The 14,785-nt window shown below is 44.9% G+C and overlaps 1 protein-coding gene across 5 annotated transcripts in view; it reads right to left on the bottom strand.

Moving 5' to 3' along the window:
• Positions 1–14,683, bottom strand: part of NAB1 (NGFI-A binding protein 1) — a 44,577-nt gene extending 29,894 nt beyond the window's left edge. For 2 of the 5 annotated variants that reach the window (XM_059393071.1, XM_059393072.1), the window contains exons 1-2: positions 14,492–14,683; positions 3,567–4,285 (exon numbers count right to left, since the gene is read on the bottom strand). In XM_059393071.1, coding sequence (XP_059249054.1) covers positions 3,567–4,285; positions 14,492–14,618 — 846 coding nt within the window. In that variant the 5' untranslated portion in view covers positions 14,619–14,683. Of the gene's footprint in view, positions 1–3,566; positions 4,405–5,126; positions 5,353–14,491 lie in introns of those variants that run through there. The other 3 variants (XM_059393074.1, XM_059393075.1, XM_059393073.1) reach the window with 3 other exon arrangements.
• Between the last annotated feature and the right edge of the window lie 102 nt (positions 14,684–14,785).

Genomic DNA, 14,785 nt, shown 5'->3' with positions numbered 1-14,785 from the left:
TTTTAAAATTACATTAAAGGGGTGCCTGGGTGGCTCAGTGGGTTAAGCCGCTGCCTTCGGCTCAGGTCATGATCTCAGGGTCCTGGGATCGAGCCCCGAGTTGTGCTCTCTGCTCAGCAGGGAGCCTGCTTCCTCCTCTCTCTCTGCCTGCCTCTCTGCCTACTTGTGATCTCTCTCTGTCAAATAAATAAATAAAATCTTAAAAAAAAATTACATTAGAACTAGATTAAAGCATGAAACTAAAATGACCAACATGTATTGCCCTTTGTTTTCTATTAATGACAACCATAATAGCCTTTTGGTAGATTCCTCCATTAATTCATGGGTAATGAAAGCATCAAAGTGTGTCTGAATTATAATGCTAAGTGTATTTTCTAGATGGCTTCCTAAGTTCTTGTGAGTCAGTTACTGTATGGGAACTATACATACAATTACAAAGGGATATGCCCCAAATAGATCAAATCAGATGCACTGTTACTTAAAACATTTTGCTAACCAATTTCCTTATTTTAAGCTCCAGTATGCATTCACATCTAAAAGCGTTTATTTAAAAAGATGACTGTGAAATTGCTGAAAACAAGATTAATATACAAAAATCAGCCAGTGACAGTAATCTTTTTTAAAAAGTGGGAAAAAATTTCACTTACAATTATATCCTTTTTAAATCTTATATATTTGCATATCCTCTATTAAATAAAAAACTTGAATATATAGAAGACATTTAATATGTATATATATACTTCACAGTATTTGACCTAACAAGAAATGTGCGAAAACTTTGTGACACAGGAATAAAAAACTGTAGAATTATGAAGGAATATAAAAGAGCTAAATATGTGAATATACACACTACATTACTATATGGGGTTTTCATTATTTTAAGTATGTCAGTTTTTCCCAAATTAATCCATACCTTTAAGGAATTTTAAAAAAATACCATAGAAATTTTTGGGCAACTTAATAAATGCATTAAACATTTCATTTGGGGGGGCCTGTGGGTGGCTCAGTAGGTTGGGTGTCTGACTTTAGCTCAGATCATAACCTTAAAGTCCTGTGATTAAGCCCCACATCTGCCCCCTACTCCGTGGGGAGTCTCCTCATCCCTCTCTTTCTGCCCCTCTTCTTGCTCATTATGCACACTCTTACTCTCTCTAATAATTAAAATCTTTTAATAAATAAATAAATATAAAAATTACATTTGGAAGAAGAAATGCATGACCACCCAGAAAGATAGAAGCTACAAAACAAGACTACTGAAGGAACACTTGCCTGTCCGGATATTAAAATACATTATTTAGCTACAGTAATTAAAGTAATTCTATACTGGTAAAGGAATAGCGAACTAGACTAATGAAATCATATAGGATAGATCAATAAATATTACTATATAAAATTAAACTTCCACATGGCAAATGAGTCTGAAAGGTCAAAGGACAAATGATAATCTGGGAAAATATTTACAACGTAAGACGAAAGGTTAATATCCTTAAAATATAAAAATTTCTAACCAATCAAATTTCTTAGGGGTAAGAAAAATAAATTAAAACATCAAACAATTAAATGTTAAACAAAACATTAAACAATTAAAACAAAACAAATGATAAGAACATAAAATTTTATGTCTGTTATACATATGAAAAGATAGTCATCCTCACTAAGTAAACTTGAGCAATGAAAATTTTTCATCTGTTAGACTGTTGAAGATTAAAAAGAATGATTAATGCAGTATTAGCAAGAGTGTGGAGAAATGGACAGTTGCATGTAATAATGGAATTATAAAGCTGCAGTTTTATAATGCAATTCAGCAGCATCTACTAAAATATTAAATCTATTTATTCTTTGACTCCATTATACTACATGTTGGAATCTATTCTACAGGAAAACACGCCAAGTCTGTCTGTAAAAGAGTATGTATATAATGTTCATGTCTACCATATGTAGTATCAAAAAAATAGAAACATCCTCAATGACAAAATGAATGGTTCAGATAAATAAGTAACGACATGTTCACATTCTGGAATACAATATGACCCCAAAATAAAAAAGGTAACTCTAGGTGTATTCACTTGGAAAGATACCTAATATATATATTGTGCTGTGAGTATAATGTTATAAGTTTTTTTTTAAAAAAGGAATTAGAGGATAGTGTACCAAATATGATCCCTTATTTGTACACGTAAAGAAAACTATCTGAAAGTTTACAGATTCAACTTCTTTACATCCTTTTGTAATAATTGAATATTTTTGCAGTAAATTTTATTTATTTATTTATTATTTTTTAAATATAAATTTGCAGTAAAGTACAAACCAGGGGGGAAACCTAATGTTTCTTACATGGAATACTACATTCAAATGAACATTTTATTTCTTCTACAGGATTTATTTCTTCTATCGGATAAATGCTATAAAAATTTAGCAATAAAATGTCTTTTTAACTCTGAAAATGCATTTATTTGCCAAACATGTATACGGTGTGTTAGACTCTGAGGATATAAAAATGAAGGAGACATTATCTCTGCCCTGAAGAAAACCAAAGCACACTGTGAGGGACAGATGAGCTACACGCACGTACAGTGAAGTGCTTACGTTACGGTGACTGTGGTGTCTGCAGGGACAGAAACGGAAAGGAAAGGGAAGGTCATTCTACTTGTGGGAAAACTTATCAGAACAGACTTAAGCTTATCCTTGAGCGACATGTTAGACGTGACGCCGCGACCAGACGGACGAGAGGAAGGCGACGCATGCGGGAGCGGGAGATGCGTTCTTCTGCTCGAGAAGGGTTTTCTGGACAGAGCGCTACAGACGATGAGAATTGGATGCCGAATGCCAAACCGAAACCATTTTCAAACCCATCATAATACCTGTAACATTCATCCACTAAAATGTTATGGTCTATGCTAGTTGAAAATTACTTTTAAGTTCTGGTCTTGTTTTTTTATAACTTTTTTTTTCCCTAAAGTCTACGAAAACGCCGCTGTCACCCACGTCTCGAGAGGTGGGGGCCGAGACAGACCCTCAGGCAGGCTCCGGGCCCAGCGCGGAGCCCCCGCGGGACTCGAGCTCACGACCCTGAGATGGTGACCGGAGCCGAAATCAAGAGTCCGACGCTTCCCTGACGGAGCCCCCCAAGCACCCCACATGGCTTTTCCGTGAACCGTTGTATGTAAAATCCTATTTTCTGTCTTAATTAAAAAACAGGCCGCCTTTAAGCGCCACGGCTCCGCGCTCTCCGGCGTCGCCCGCGGTTTCCGGAAGTCGCCCTCGCGGCGTCCGCGCCCGCGCGCCCGAGCCCCACACAGACGCGCCGCACACGCCAGACACGCCCCGTCTTCCTCGCGGAGGGACCGTCCTGCCCACGCGGACGGGCGCGGGCGCCGCTCCCCGGGCCGGACGTCCCCCGCGGCCCAGCGCCAGCGCACTCCCCGGTGAGGAACGACGGTGAGGAAAACGAGGACAGACGCGGGAGGTCCCCGGGCCGGACGTCCCCCGCGGCCGAGCGCCAGCGCACTCCCGGGTGAGGAACCAGGACAGACGCGGGAGGCTCACGGGCCCACGCGGCGTCTTACCTCGTGCAGCGTGAGGTGCTTCCCGTCCTTTCTCTTGGAGTCGAAGCGGCCGTAGATGGCGCTGTACTTGCGGATCTCCTCCTCCTTGCGCGGGTCGTCGTCGCTCATGTCGAAGATGTGGCCGACCATCTTGGCCAGCTTCTTGTTGCTCCTCAGCAGCTCCCGCACGTCGGCCGCGTCGCTCCTGGGCAGCGACGGCGCCAGCCGCTCCACGCACTCGGCCACGGAGAGCGCGGCGGCCGCGTCCAGCGCCTCGCTGCTCTCTCTGGGGGACGCGGGCGAGCCCAGGTCGGCGGGCGAGAGGCTGTGCTCGCTCTCGGGGGCGTGGTGGCCCTGCCAGAGTCTGGCCTCCCCGAGGCCCGGCAGCACCACGCTCCCCGCCGCGTCGGCCTTGCCCTGCGCCAAGCTCTGCACGCAGGTGGCGGCGGCGCACTTGGGGATCTTCAGGTGCGGCTCGCGCGCGCTGCTGCCCCGGTCGTAGCTGCTGCAGGACACGCCCAGCCAGGCGGGCGAGCCCTCGGGCAGCTTGTAGATGGGGATGCTGCTGACGGGCAGCGACGTCAGCGGCTGGTTGAACAGGCCGGGGTTCGTCACCCAGTCTCTCAGCGCCTTCTGGAGCCTTCGGACGTGAAGGGGCTTGCTGGCCATGCCCACGAGGGCCATGATTTCCAGGAACTCCTCCTCCCCCGCTTCACAGAGCTGCTGGACATCGTCACCACCTTGTTGGATAAAGGCATCAAAATAAGAGAGCAGATTGGCTTTTTGTAATATTCTGTACAGCTGCAACTCCCCCAGCGTCCTGGGTAAGGCCGCGGCCATTACTGTGGATGGACTCAACCTGCAAGAAGAAGAAGAGAGGACACAGTCGTGACGCTGGCTCCGACATTCCTACACGTCCTCATCGGACACTGCGGAACGGACAGAAGCGCTTCCGGGAGGGCAAAGACGAGGAGCATTTGCGCAGCAACTGCCTTTAGTTAAAGGAAGCATTCCCCCTTGACCAAAGTCACCTCATGTTATTCTTCTACCAATCCTAGTGGTCAGGATAACTGTTTCCATTTTTAAGTGAAAAATATAAAGAATATAAGTAATTGGGGGCGCTTGGGTGGCTCAGTGGATTAAGCCTCTGCCTTCAGCTCGGGTCATGATGTCAGGGTCCTGGGATGGAGCCCCACATCGGGCTCTCTGCTCAGCAGGGAGCTGGCTGCCCTTACTCTCTCTCTGACTGCCTCTGCCTACTTGTGACCACTCTCTCTGTCAAATAAATAAAATTTTAAAAAAATAAAGAATATAAGTAATTTGCCTAAAATCTTACAGGCAGTCAAGCATAAGTCAAGGACTCAAATCAAGGCTCACGGGGGCTCTATATCCCATACGTCTGTCAATGCATTTTGCTGCTTGCTTCCGTGGTGTGAAAGGTGAGGTGAGTAACAATCAGATTCAGGGAGGAGAGAAGTCTGTTACGCTGCCATTTGGTGAATACTGACTTTGCGTCAGACAATATGATTAACACTTTACATGACATCTACAAACGGTAACCAACTCACTGGTTCGACTTACGATTTTTCAGCTTTATGATGGTGGGAAAGCCGTATACACTGAGTAGAAACCACGCCACTTTGAGTTCTGATCTTTTCCTGGGCTAGTGACACTCCTGATGCTGGTCAACAACAGCGAGCCAAAGCTCCCAGTCAGCCACACAATGATGAGGTCAACAGCTGATATGCTTACAATTATTCTGTACCCACACCAACCATCATTTTTCCACCTTCAGAACAGTATTCAATAAATTACATGGGCTATTCAACACTTTATTATAAAATGGGCCTTGTGTTAGGTGATTTTTGCCCAACTGTAAGCTGGAGTGTTCTGAGCACAATGAAGGTGGCTAAGCTAAGCTCTGATATTCAGTAAGTTAGCTGCATTAAATGCAACTCATGGCAATTTTCAACTTTCGACAGATTTCCTGGCATGTAACCCCAATGGTAAGTCAAGGAAGATCTGTAATCCTTGTAGCAGCCCTGCCAGACTGGTACAGTGATTCCCACTTTATAAAGAAAAACGAGTAAGATTAGCCTGGTAGGCTGAGCACAATGGATTGGATTTCAGTATGAATTGGAGGTCAGAAGATAGGTGGTATATTTAAGAACCCAGGAAAAGAGGCAGGAAAATTTCAAAATAAATGACAAGATTTGGTGAGCACTTAGGTACTAGTGATAAAGGAGAGGAAATGGCTACCATTCTTTGACACTTTTTTGCTGAGTCCATGAAGAAAAGAGTAACAGATTGACCGCGGGATTACATCTGTGAGACTCTAAGAACTGCGAAGGCACTGGGGTACAGAAAAATCAGGATGATGGGATTCTCTTATAAACATCTAGCACTTGAAGATGGCGTAAGGTAGGATGTTTCAAAACTCTGCCCTGTGTGCGAAGTAGCAGCCTGGATCTCGGTGTGTATAAGGGTCAGAGACACAGGCTGGAACAGAGGATGGAACAGCCTCTAATGCAGCTGCAGACAGCCCAAGACAGTCCAGGAAGAAACAGAATTTGGGGGCCCAATCAAGACCAAGAAGCCTGCTTTTAAAGAGACAGAACAAGACCCAGCAAAGCACTTCTTGACCTCTTAGCAGCCTTTAAAAGTTATTCACAGTTGCCTGGAGACCTCCCACATACAAAGAGGAGTTGGCCAAGTACTTCCACTTAAGAGAAACAAATAAGCATGTTATAATCAACTTGCACCTTCAGGATTAAAAAGGACCTTGTGGCCCTCTATAGAGAACATTACAGAAGAGCATAAGAATATGTAAGAATATGTATGTGCATCAGAGGGAAATGGAAGGTCCAGCCTCAATTCAAAATAGTACAGAGCAACAGTGAACTAGGAGATAAGGTAAGCAGAAGAGTATTAGGACATCTCTGAAGGCCAGGAGGCCACCACATCTGGGACTTGTTCTTTATACCATGATCAGAATACTATCAAAATTCTAGTCTCAGTCACCCCACTCAGGGATACTATATCTCCCTGACACCCTAAGGACTGACTTCTGGGAAGCCCCATCTTCAGGAATGTCTGTGTCACCCACAATCTGCTTTGATTAGCCAGTGACCGCCTCAAATTTTATGGTCCTTTATTTTATAAGGGTATTTCCAGGTGACTTGATAACTTCCCAAGGCATACAAAAAAAAAAAAAAAAAAAAAAAAGATTCAATTGGGGAGCAGCAGCTTTCTAACAGCACCCAGGACCATCACTTGGAGCGCTGATAATTTCCCTGATGCCTGGGTGGCTCAGTGGGTTAAGAATCTGCCTTCCACTCGGACATGATCCCAGGGTCCTGGGAAAGTCCCTTATCACGCTCCTTGCTCAAAAGGGAGTCTCCTTCTCTCTCTGACTGTGGCTCCCCTGCTTGTACTCATGCACAAACAAATTTTTTAAAAAATCTTGAAAAAAATTACAATTTCCCAGGTCATTGTGTTGAGACTCCCATGGTTTGGCAAACTTGGTGAACTACAATAGAAGATCCCTATTTAGTGTAGACTCTGGGCACCAGGAACTCCTACTTGTTCTGTGATCATCCAGATTCTTTAAATCTACCTTCAGGTTCAGGCCACTTGACCCCTCTGGATAAAAACACTCTTGCATCTTCTACATCACACAGAGGAGTATCTACTTGTCCTCCCACTCCAGGGAGACTCTCCAGGAGAGAGTATATCATCCAGCTGGACACTAACCCACAGAAACACAGCTCTTGGGAACTATGGATACAAGTTTAAATCTGTATTGGATTGCATTATACCAAACAGAAGGACTCGTAGAAAGCGTCTAAGGGAGAAAAGAAACTTCCTTTCCCATCATACACCAAATGCAAGAGCTTCAAAGACTTTCAACTCCAGTACACAAAAAAAATACATATACAGGTATAACCACACATACGCGCGTGCGCGCACACACAAGTAATCTTTTTTCATTTAAATTCAATTAATTAACATATAATGTATTATTGGTTTCAGAGGCAGAAGTCATCCATCTCATATATACCATGTGCCCACACAATCTTCTCTTCTGAAGAGAGCTATGCAATTGCAAGGTTTATGGTGTCATCAATTATCTCATCATATGTGCTCCTCTTAGATTTTCTCACATCTCTTTCGTCTAAAGAGTATGTGTGAAAATCAGTTAAGAATAGTTTTTGAATCTTTTTATTAGCAACAAAAGATACGTCAAACTTAAAGAGAAACTTAAGGAAAACTAAAGCCCCAAACTTAAGTTTTATTCTTCTAAAATGTCTATAATTTTGGAAAAAATTAATTTCAAATCTTTTCCTTTCTCATCTTTACCAAGGAAGAAAAGAAACCCCTAGTTCCTAAGGGGATAAAAAAGCAGAAGCAAGAAGAAAGTACTAGTTATTACACTATCTCCGTAATGACTGATAGGACCACGTGTGCATTCCCAAAGTCAAGATACCAGATGAAAGATAACTCCGAGAGCTCTTCAGGGTCCCAGGAGGCTTCTGAAGGCCCACACCTACTGCTGGGAGGGGAGTTTCCTCCTTAAGCTTTTGCCTTGGGAGAATGTTTCAGTTCCTTACAAATGCCTGTTGTGATATGATCATTCAAACACCCACCACCTCATACATGAACTCGATTTTGATTTAAAAGAAAATTCTTATGAGATTTTCTGTTTTTACAAATGCTGTATCTCTTCATGCTTTAACATGAAGGTCAAATAAATCAGGAGCGAGCTTCTAACTGCAGCTCTTGAAGCTGAAGCAAACAGGAAAAGATCCTGCCAACAACACTGTACACAGGTAGCTAACAGCACAGTGAATTTACTCAGCTGAAGACCGTTAACTGGTCTTTTCAGGATGCTGGAACAACCATGCTGAGTCTGACCTTTTCATGAATTCCACAGTGAAGAGAAACCAGTTACTAATTTTTACTGCATTCAAAATCCACACCAAAGGCCTGCTACCTACACACAGCGAGGGCCACTGGCACCAGCTTGAACGCTGTTCAGCCTGGTCCATTCCAGAGGAAGAGGAATTAAACAACAATGGATTCATTTAAGGCCATTTGTTGTCATTTGTTATTCATTAATCTATTTTAAATGGTAACAGTTGCTCCAGAACCTTAACAATAAAACAAAACAGAAAGCTGCCTCTTCCTTACAGGTAGGATCAGTCATCTGTCAGGTTCAAACCTGCTCAGTGAGAAAAAGGGGTGAGTTTGGCCCAGAAAACTCGACTGGTCAATTCCTATGTTGTCACTGAACCACAAGGAAGCACTCCACATGCCTGAGGGAAGCAAGACATCTCCCTTGGGATGCTGTGGGGGACTGTGGGGGCGTGGTGTGGGACGGAGGGTCTTCCCGGCCTCCCTCCCTTCCAAGGAGCTTCAGTCCGCCTTCCTGGGCTCCGACTCGGTCGGAGCTCAGAGAAACCACCGTGTTATCACCCGCCCGTCCCTCGAACCTTTCTGCAGCCCCACCACAGCTCCTTGAAACGCTCGCTACCTGACTTGGTTAGGGGCATATTATGCTCTCTTCCCTGCCTCTTAACTCATTTAAGTGCGTAACCAAATTCATGGCAGCCGTTCTTACAGTGTATCAATTCTCAACAAACACTGAAAGTAAAATTATCAGTGAACATCTATAATGTTTTTAATTTACAAAAATGATCCTCATAATGGACAAGTTTGAGAACATCAGCACAAATAATTTGTGATAATTTTGCATTTGAACTACTACCTGGAAATTGTCAAAATCTCAAATTTTTTAAGTCCAAAAGCAAGTGTCCATGTTTCTCTCCTTCCAGAATCCCAACTCTACCCTTCCCGTTTCTCTTTTTCAGTTGCATCACTATGCTTTCACCTTTGTGCTTTCTTCTTCTTCCTTCCTCAAATCTTCATCTCCTTAAGCCACATATCCATCCTTTTCTTCTTTCTCTACCTCAAGAGCACCTAATTCTAGTTTCACCGCTTCTTGCTTCCACTCTGAAAACAGCTTCCTTACCTTCAAGACATCCCACCCTGCAATACCACCTTTATCTTCCTACAGTACAGGTGTGACTCTGTACCCATCTGTGCAAATTTCCCCACTGCAACGAGAAAGAAGTCCAGACTTCTCAGAGAGGCATCCCAGACCCAAACCTGTACCTTTCCAGCCTTCTCTCTGGTCCCAAACACAGCCCTGTGCTTACGCCAAAGAGATACACCGGGCACTCCTTGAATGTGCCTCCCACTTCCCTGCCCCTGTGCCCCGCATACTCTCTCCTGCCCACCTCCGCTGATCTTTTCCACACCCCCTGGTGTCCTGTCCCTTCTCTGAACCCTACGCTTTCTCATTTTTTCCCCACTTCTTCAAACGACCCTTCATAGAGAACGAGTTACGAGGGTTAAGGAAGACAAAGAAGCAAGACATTTAAACACGGTGATAAGTGCTAAGTGTTATACAGAAGGAGCTATGGGATGAAGAAGAAACCTGGCCAGGCTCTGCAGAACAGAGGTTTTAAGCTGCCTGAAGGCAGAAACTCAGTCTCATTCATCTTCTATCCCCCACTTCTAGCTAAGTGTTCAATAAAATAACAACTCTATAAAGGCTGCTCCTGAATGAAACCCAACATCTGAGACAGATTATGACGAGCAGCCTCCCAAAGGGATGCTGTCTTTGTGAGCTGGTACCTCATGACCAATCTATCACTTTAGCTACTACTTTCCCTGAAAGCTTTTACATTCTCTCTTCCTCAATACTTCCTTCTTATAAGGCTATTTGGATTTCCGTAACATGGCTACTTTCCCAAAAGATCTAAGGATTATTTCCAGATACAGGAACTACATGTGGTTAGGACTATAATATACTTCATGGGTTAGTCCAGTCCCAACACCAGCATTTTAAAAGGTCATCAAAGATTCTAGGTCTTTTCCTTCGTTGTTCCTATAAATTAAAATGCAATATAAGTTATCCACAAATATCAAATGGATTGATAATCACTACTCCTGAATCCTTCTCTTCATCATGCAGGAAATACACACACACACACACACACACACACACACATACACACACACAGCATATACACACTTCCATGAAGTCTGTGGCATTAGAAAGAACAGAGACCCTTCAGGAATGAGGAGATAACAAGGGCAGAATCCCAGTAAAATCTCACTTAGTTTTCATGCAAAGGACTATAAATTCCTTCCTCCCAACATAGCCTGAAATTTTTACTTTAAAACTGTCTAAGTTAACAGCAGCTTCTTACAGATTTATAAAAAATGTGAAAAACCTTGGGAAGAGTTAGCTCATGAGTCATTTACAGATTAAGGTGAATTAGTTCCACCAGATTGTTTTCCTCTTAACATCTAGATGGAAATCCAGTGCATGCTAAAGGAAATGAAAAGATGGACTGGAAATGTTAAGGAAAGAATGAGGAAACCTAAGGGCAGAGACTGTATTTAAAGCCTCAGAAGTGCACCACTGAGTTTGGAAGAATGGAGTCTGAAGGTATAGGGGCCTGGTGAGAAAGGTGCAGTGGGTATACTGCAGGTTGAAACGGAAAAGGTTTAGGACAAGTCAGAGGTTGGCTTAGGCAAGGATAAGCATTAAGCCTGGGAAATGAATTCTTTTAAACTTTTGTCCTAGTGCTAGAACTCAAGCTGAAATAATTACATATAAAGTTTACTTACATCATGGGTTACTTCAGATTGCAGAGCTGGTGTTTCTGTGTTCCAAGTACCAAATAATTTAACCTAGGCAAATCAGTCAGCATTCAGTGATCTTAAAATATTCAGGATCTTATTACTGTCAGAGCTATGAGTTGAACACACAGCTCCTAATGAATTAACAGTAATTTAGGAAACACAAAATGTTCCCTCCTATGAATTTTTTTCTGAATTCTGAATGAAACTGGAGGAAAAAGTGTCTTACCCCTTCATAAGATATGGCTGGAAGTTCTTCAACCAACCAACAGACAAGTCATTCAACAAACATGAATGTCCTCTGAGCATGTAGAAGGCATGCTTTTTCCAGAAATTTCTCCTTAAAATTAACATACTGTGCAAATTAACTGCACAGCCCCCTAAATCCAAGGTGTTGAGAAATGACAAAGTGTTTGAAAGCTTAATGCCAGGTTTTAGCTGTGCAGATTCTGACAAGATGAGGATTACTATTTTTTTCCAGCACTAACTTCTCAGTATTCCCACTTGTTTCATTATTAAGTTTAAGAGTATACTCTACTATTGTACTAGTTTTTGAACATGTCAGATCAAAAAGAAAATTTGCATTTAATATCATAACTACTATTCTTCATTCCACTGAAAAGAATGAAAGAAGCATATAAGATAAAACTGAATCTAAAACAAAGAGGCTGAGAATCTTATATCATGCTTGAAAGGGTATTATTTATTCCTTAATATACTTAATAAACTCCACGATAAAATATGCATAGGCAAGATAATTATACGTTAGCAGAATCTCAATACTGATCAAAACATATTATAAAATGCTCATTTCCATGAACATAACATAAAACATCATATTCATAATGCACATGAACAGCACCAACAAAAAAAACAGACCTCTAATGGAATGAGGCCCAAGTCTTAGAGTTTAGGTCAAGAGACACAAAAACCTGACATATTTCTGTTTCCATCCAACCACCTTTTACTTTAAATACTTAAAGTTTGGGCGCCTGGGTGGCTCAGTGGGTTAAGCTGCTGCCTTCAGCTCCGGTCGTGATCTCAGGGTCCTGGGATGGAGCCCCAAGTCCTGCTCTCTGCTCAGCAGGGAGCCTGCTTCCTCCTCTCTCTCTCTCAGCCTGCCTCTCTGCCTACTTGTGATGTCTCTCTGTCAAATAAATAAATTAAAAAAAAAAAAAAACCTTAAAGTTCAACCCATATATTCTTCAAAGATCTCTCCCACTTTGTAAAACACTTAATTTCTTCTTTCAAAGCAACCACAGTGCAAACCCCCCAAATCTTGAATAATAAACCATTATGTCCTTAAAGTGTGATTAAAATATCAAATGCTTTAACTGATTCTCTAACAATGAGGGAGGATGAAAATAATTTAACTTCCCTATAAGACGATGGGTGTTATTTACTGGTCCCAAAAAGGGAAAATTTTTAATTAACTTAGTTGAGGTTAAATTGTATTAATAATTCTGGAAAAGGACAAGACATAAATTATTAAATATATCAATTTGTTTACTAGACATATGAACTCACTAAATTTCCTTTTATCAGCTATAGTATTGCTAAGGATTTCTGTCATTTTAATAACATCCACAATTAGCAAGCAAAATGAAATAAAAAATCTACAATGCCTCCATGTTTGTATTATTATTACTGATTCATTCACCTATAACTAGGAATCACCAGAGCCAAGAAATATAACGTGTTTCTAATATCAGGATGGCATATTAACTTTTGTACAAGATACTCATAAAATTAAAACAAGAAACTTCCCAATGGTTCCTTGAAATTATTTTCATTCAAGACCTAATTGTCCAGCATCCAACACGCAAACAAGAATAAAGAAGGCTGACCTTGCCAGGCACCCATCGGTTCTTAAGAAAACCTTTATATGCATATTAATACCTGTAAGGATACCATACTTTGAAAATTTAATTAGAGGACAATATTAAAATGTCTCAAAACTAAAAAATGGAGGAAAAGGGATACCCTTGAATCTAAGAGCCACTTTCACTGGCACTTAGATTGAAAGCAGCTCCTTTAAGTCTTCAGGAAAATATCAGCCTCCACCCCAAAATAAAGTAAACGCTAACCATCCCTTTTCCAATATTTATTCTTGAAACCCACATACAAATTATGACGTGTCATAATCTGGTATGTCTTAGAAAGGAAATCTTTCAAAAAAGTGAAAATCTAAGAAGGTAATTCACTGTGTGCACACTTTTCTAACAAAACCGCCTGGCTTTTGCTCCGTGACTAATCTATTTCAAATTCCGTGCCTCTGTTCCTATGCAATCTAATATTATCTATCAAAACTGCCAAAATATTTTTAAACAAGATCCGAGCATTTCCGTCTCCGCTTCCGATCCCTGCACTCCTCGAGTCGGAGACGAGTCAGGGACAGGCCGACCGGCCGCGAGCGGTCACTCCACGTCGACCCTTTAACCTGACAGCTGCCCCGTCTCCGAGCCCGCCGCCCTCGGGGCCTGTGGGGGCAGCTGCAGGCGGGCCGCGGCGGGGGGGGGGGGGGGTCCTCGCGACCACCTGCTGCGAGGCCGGTGCGCGGAACCCCCGCGCGCCCCCCAGCCCCACGGCCCTTCCCCGAGAGCGGAGAACACTTGGGCTCACGGGCCGGGGTCGCCTCCCGCCTCGGTCGCCCGAACCCGGCGGCTGAAGCCGCACCCCGCCTGCCCTGCGTGTGCACGCGTGAGGTCGCAGCGCTCTGCCCCGGCGGCCGCCCCCCGCGCCGGGAACCCCACGCTCGGCCCCGCGAGCACGCGTCTCCCGCTGCTCCGCGCCCGGAGCCAAGTTTCTGGCACAGCCACTTCCAAGAAACTCCTTCCGCGGCCGAAACAGAAACCGCGCTCGGCAGCGGGGGGCACCGGCGGCCGCGATCCCGGCCGTCCGCGCCCCATCTCCCCGGGGCGCGCGCCCCCAGCACCGCCGACTCGGCGACGACCCCAGCCGCCCTCGGGGAGCGCTCGCCCCCGCCGGCTCGGGAGCAACGGCGCGCGCCCCCGGCCCGCGGCCCCGCTCGCCCCCTTCCCGCCGCCGCGGCCCCGACTCGCTCCGGGGATCGCCCACACGACCAGAGGCCGCCGTCCGCTTCCGCCGCGGCCGCGCGGGGCCCGCTGCCCCGGACGCCGGCCCCGGAGCCCGCGCCGCCCGCGCCTCCGCCGCCCAAGTTGGCCCGCGAGCGCCGCGCGTCCCGGCCGAGGCGGGCCGGGGCAGGTACGTACTCGGCCGGCGGCTGCGGCGGGCTGGGCGCGCTCTCCCGCGAGGACGGCTCGGCCGCGACTCCGGAGACACGGCCCCCGGCGCTCCCTCCTCAGGCGGCTGCGGCGGCCGGGACGCCCCCGCGCCCATCGAGGGGGGAAGGGAAGGCGGTGGGCGCGCGCTCCGGCTCCCCACCCGGCTCGGACGCGCCCGCCCGCCCGCCCGCCCGCCAGCCCCGACGGCGCTCGGCTCGGCCGCGTCCGCGGCGGCGGCGGCGGCTCCTCCGGGCTGCGGCGCGCGGGCGGTGGCGGCGGCGC

The sequence above is a fragment of the Mustela nigripes genome, chromosome 3 (assembly GCF_022355385.1).
Source record: "Mustela nigripes isolate SB6536 chromosome 3, MUSNIG.SB6536, whole genome shotgun sequence".
In the NCBI taxonomy this organism is placed as follows: Eukaryota; Metazoa; Chordata; class Mammalia; order Carnivora; family Mustelidae; genus Mustela; species Mustela nigripes.
The sequence above is the reverse complement of the archived record's forward strand: the minus strand, read 5'-3'. Positions and strand labels throughout refer to the sequence as shown.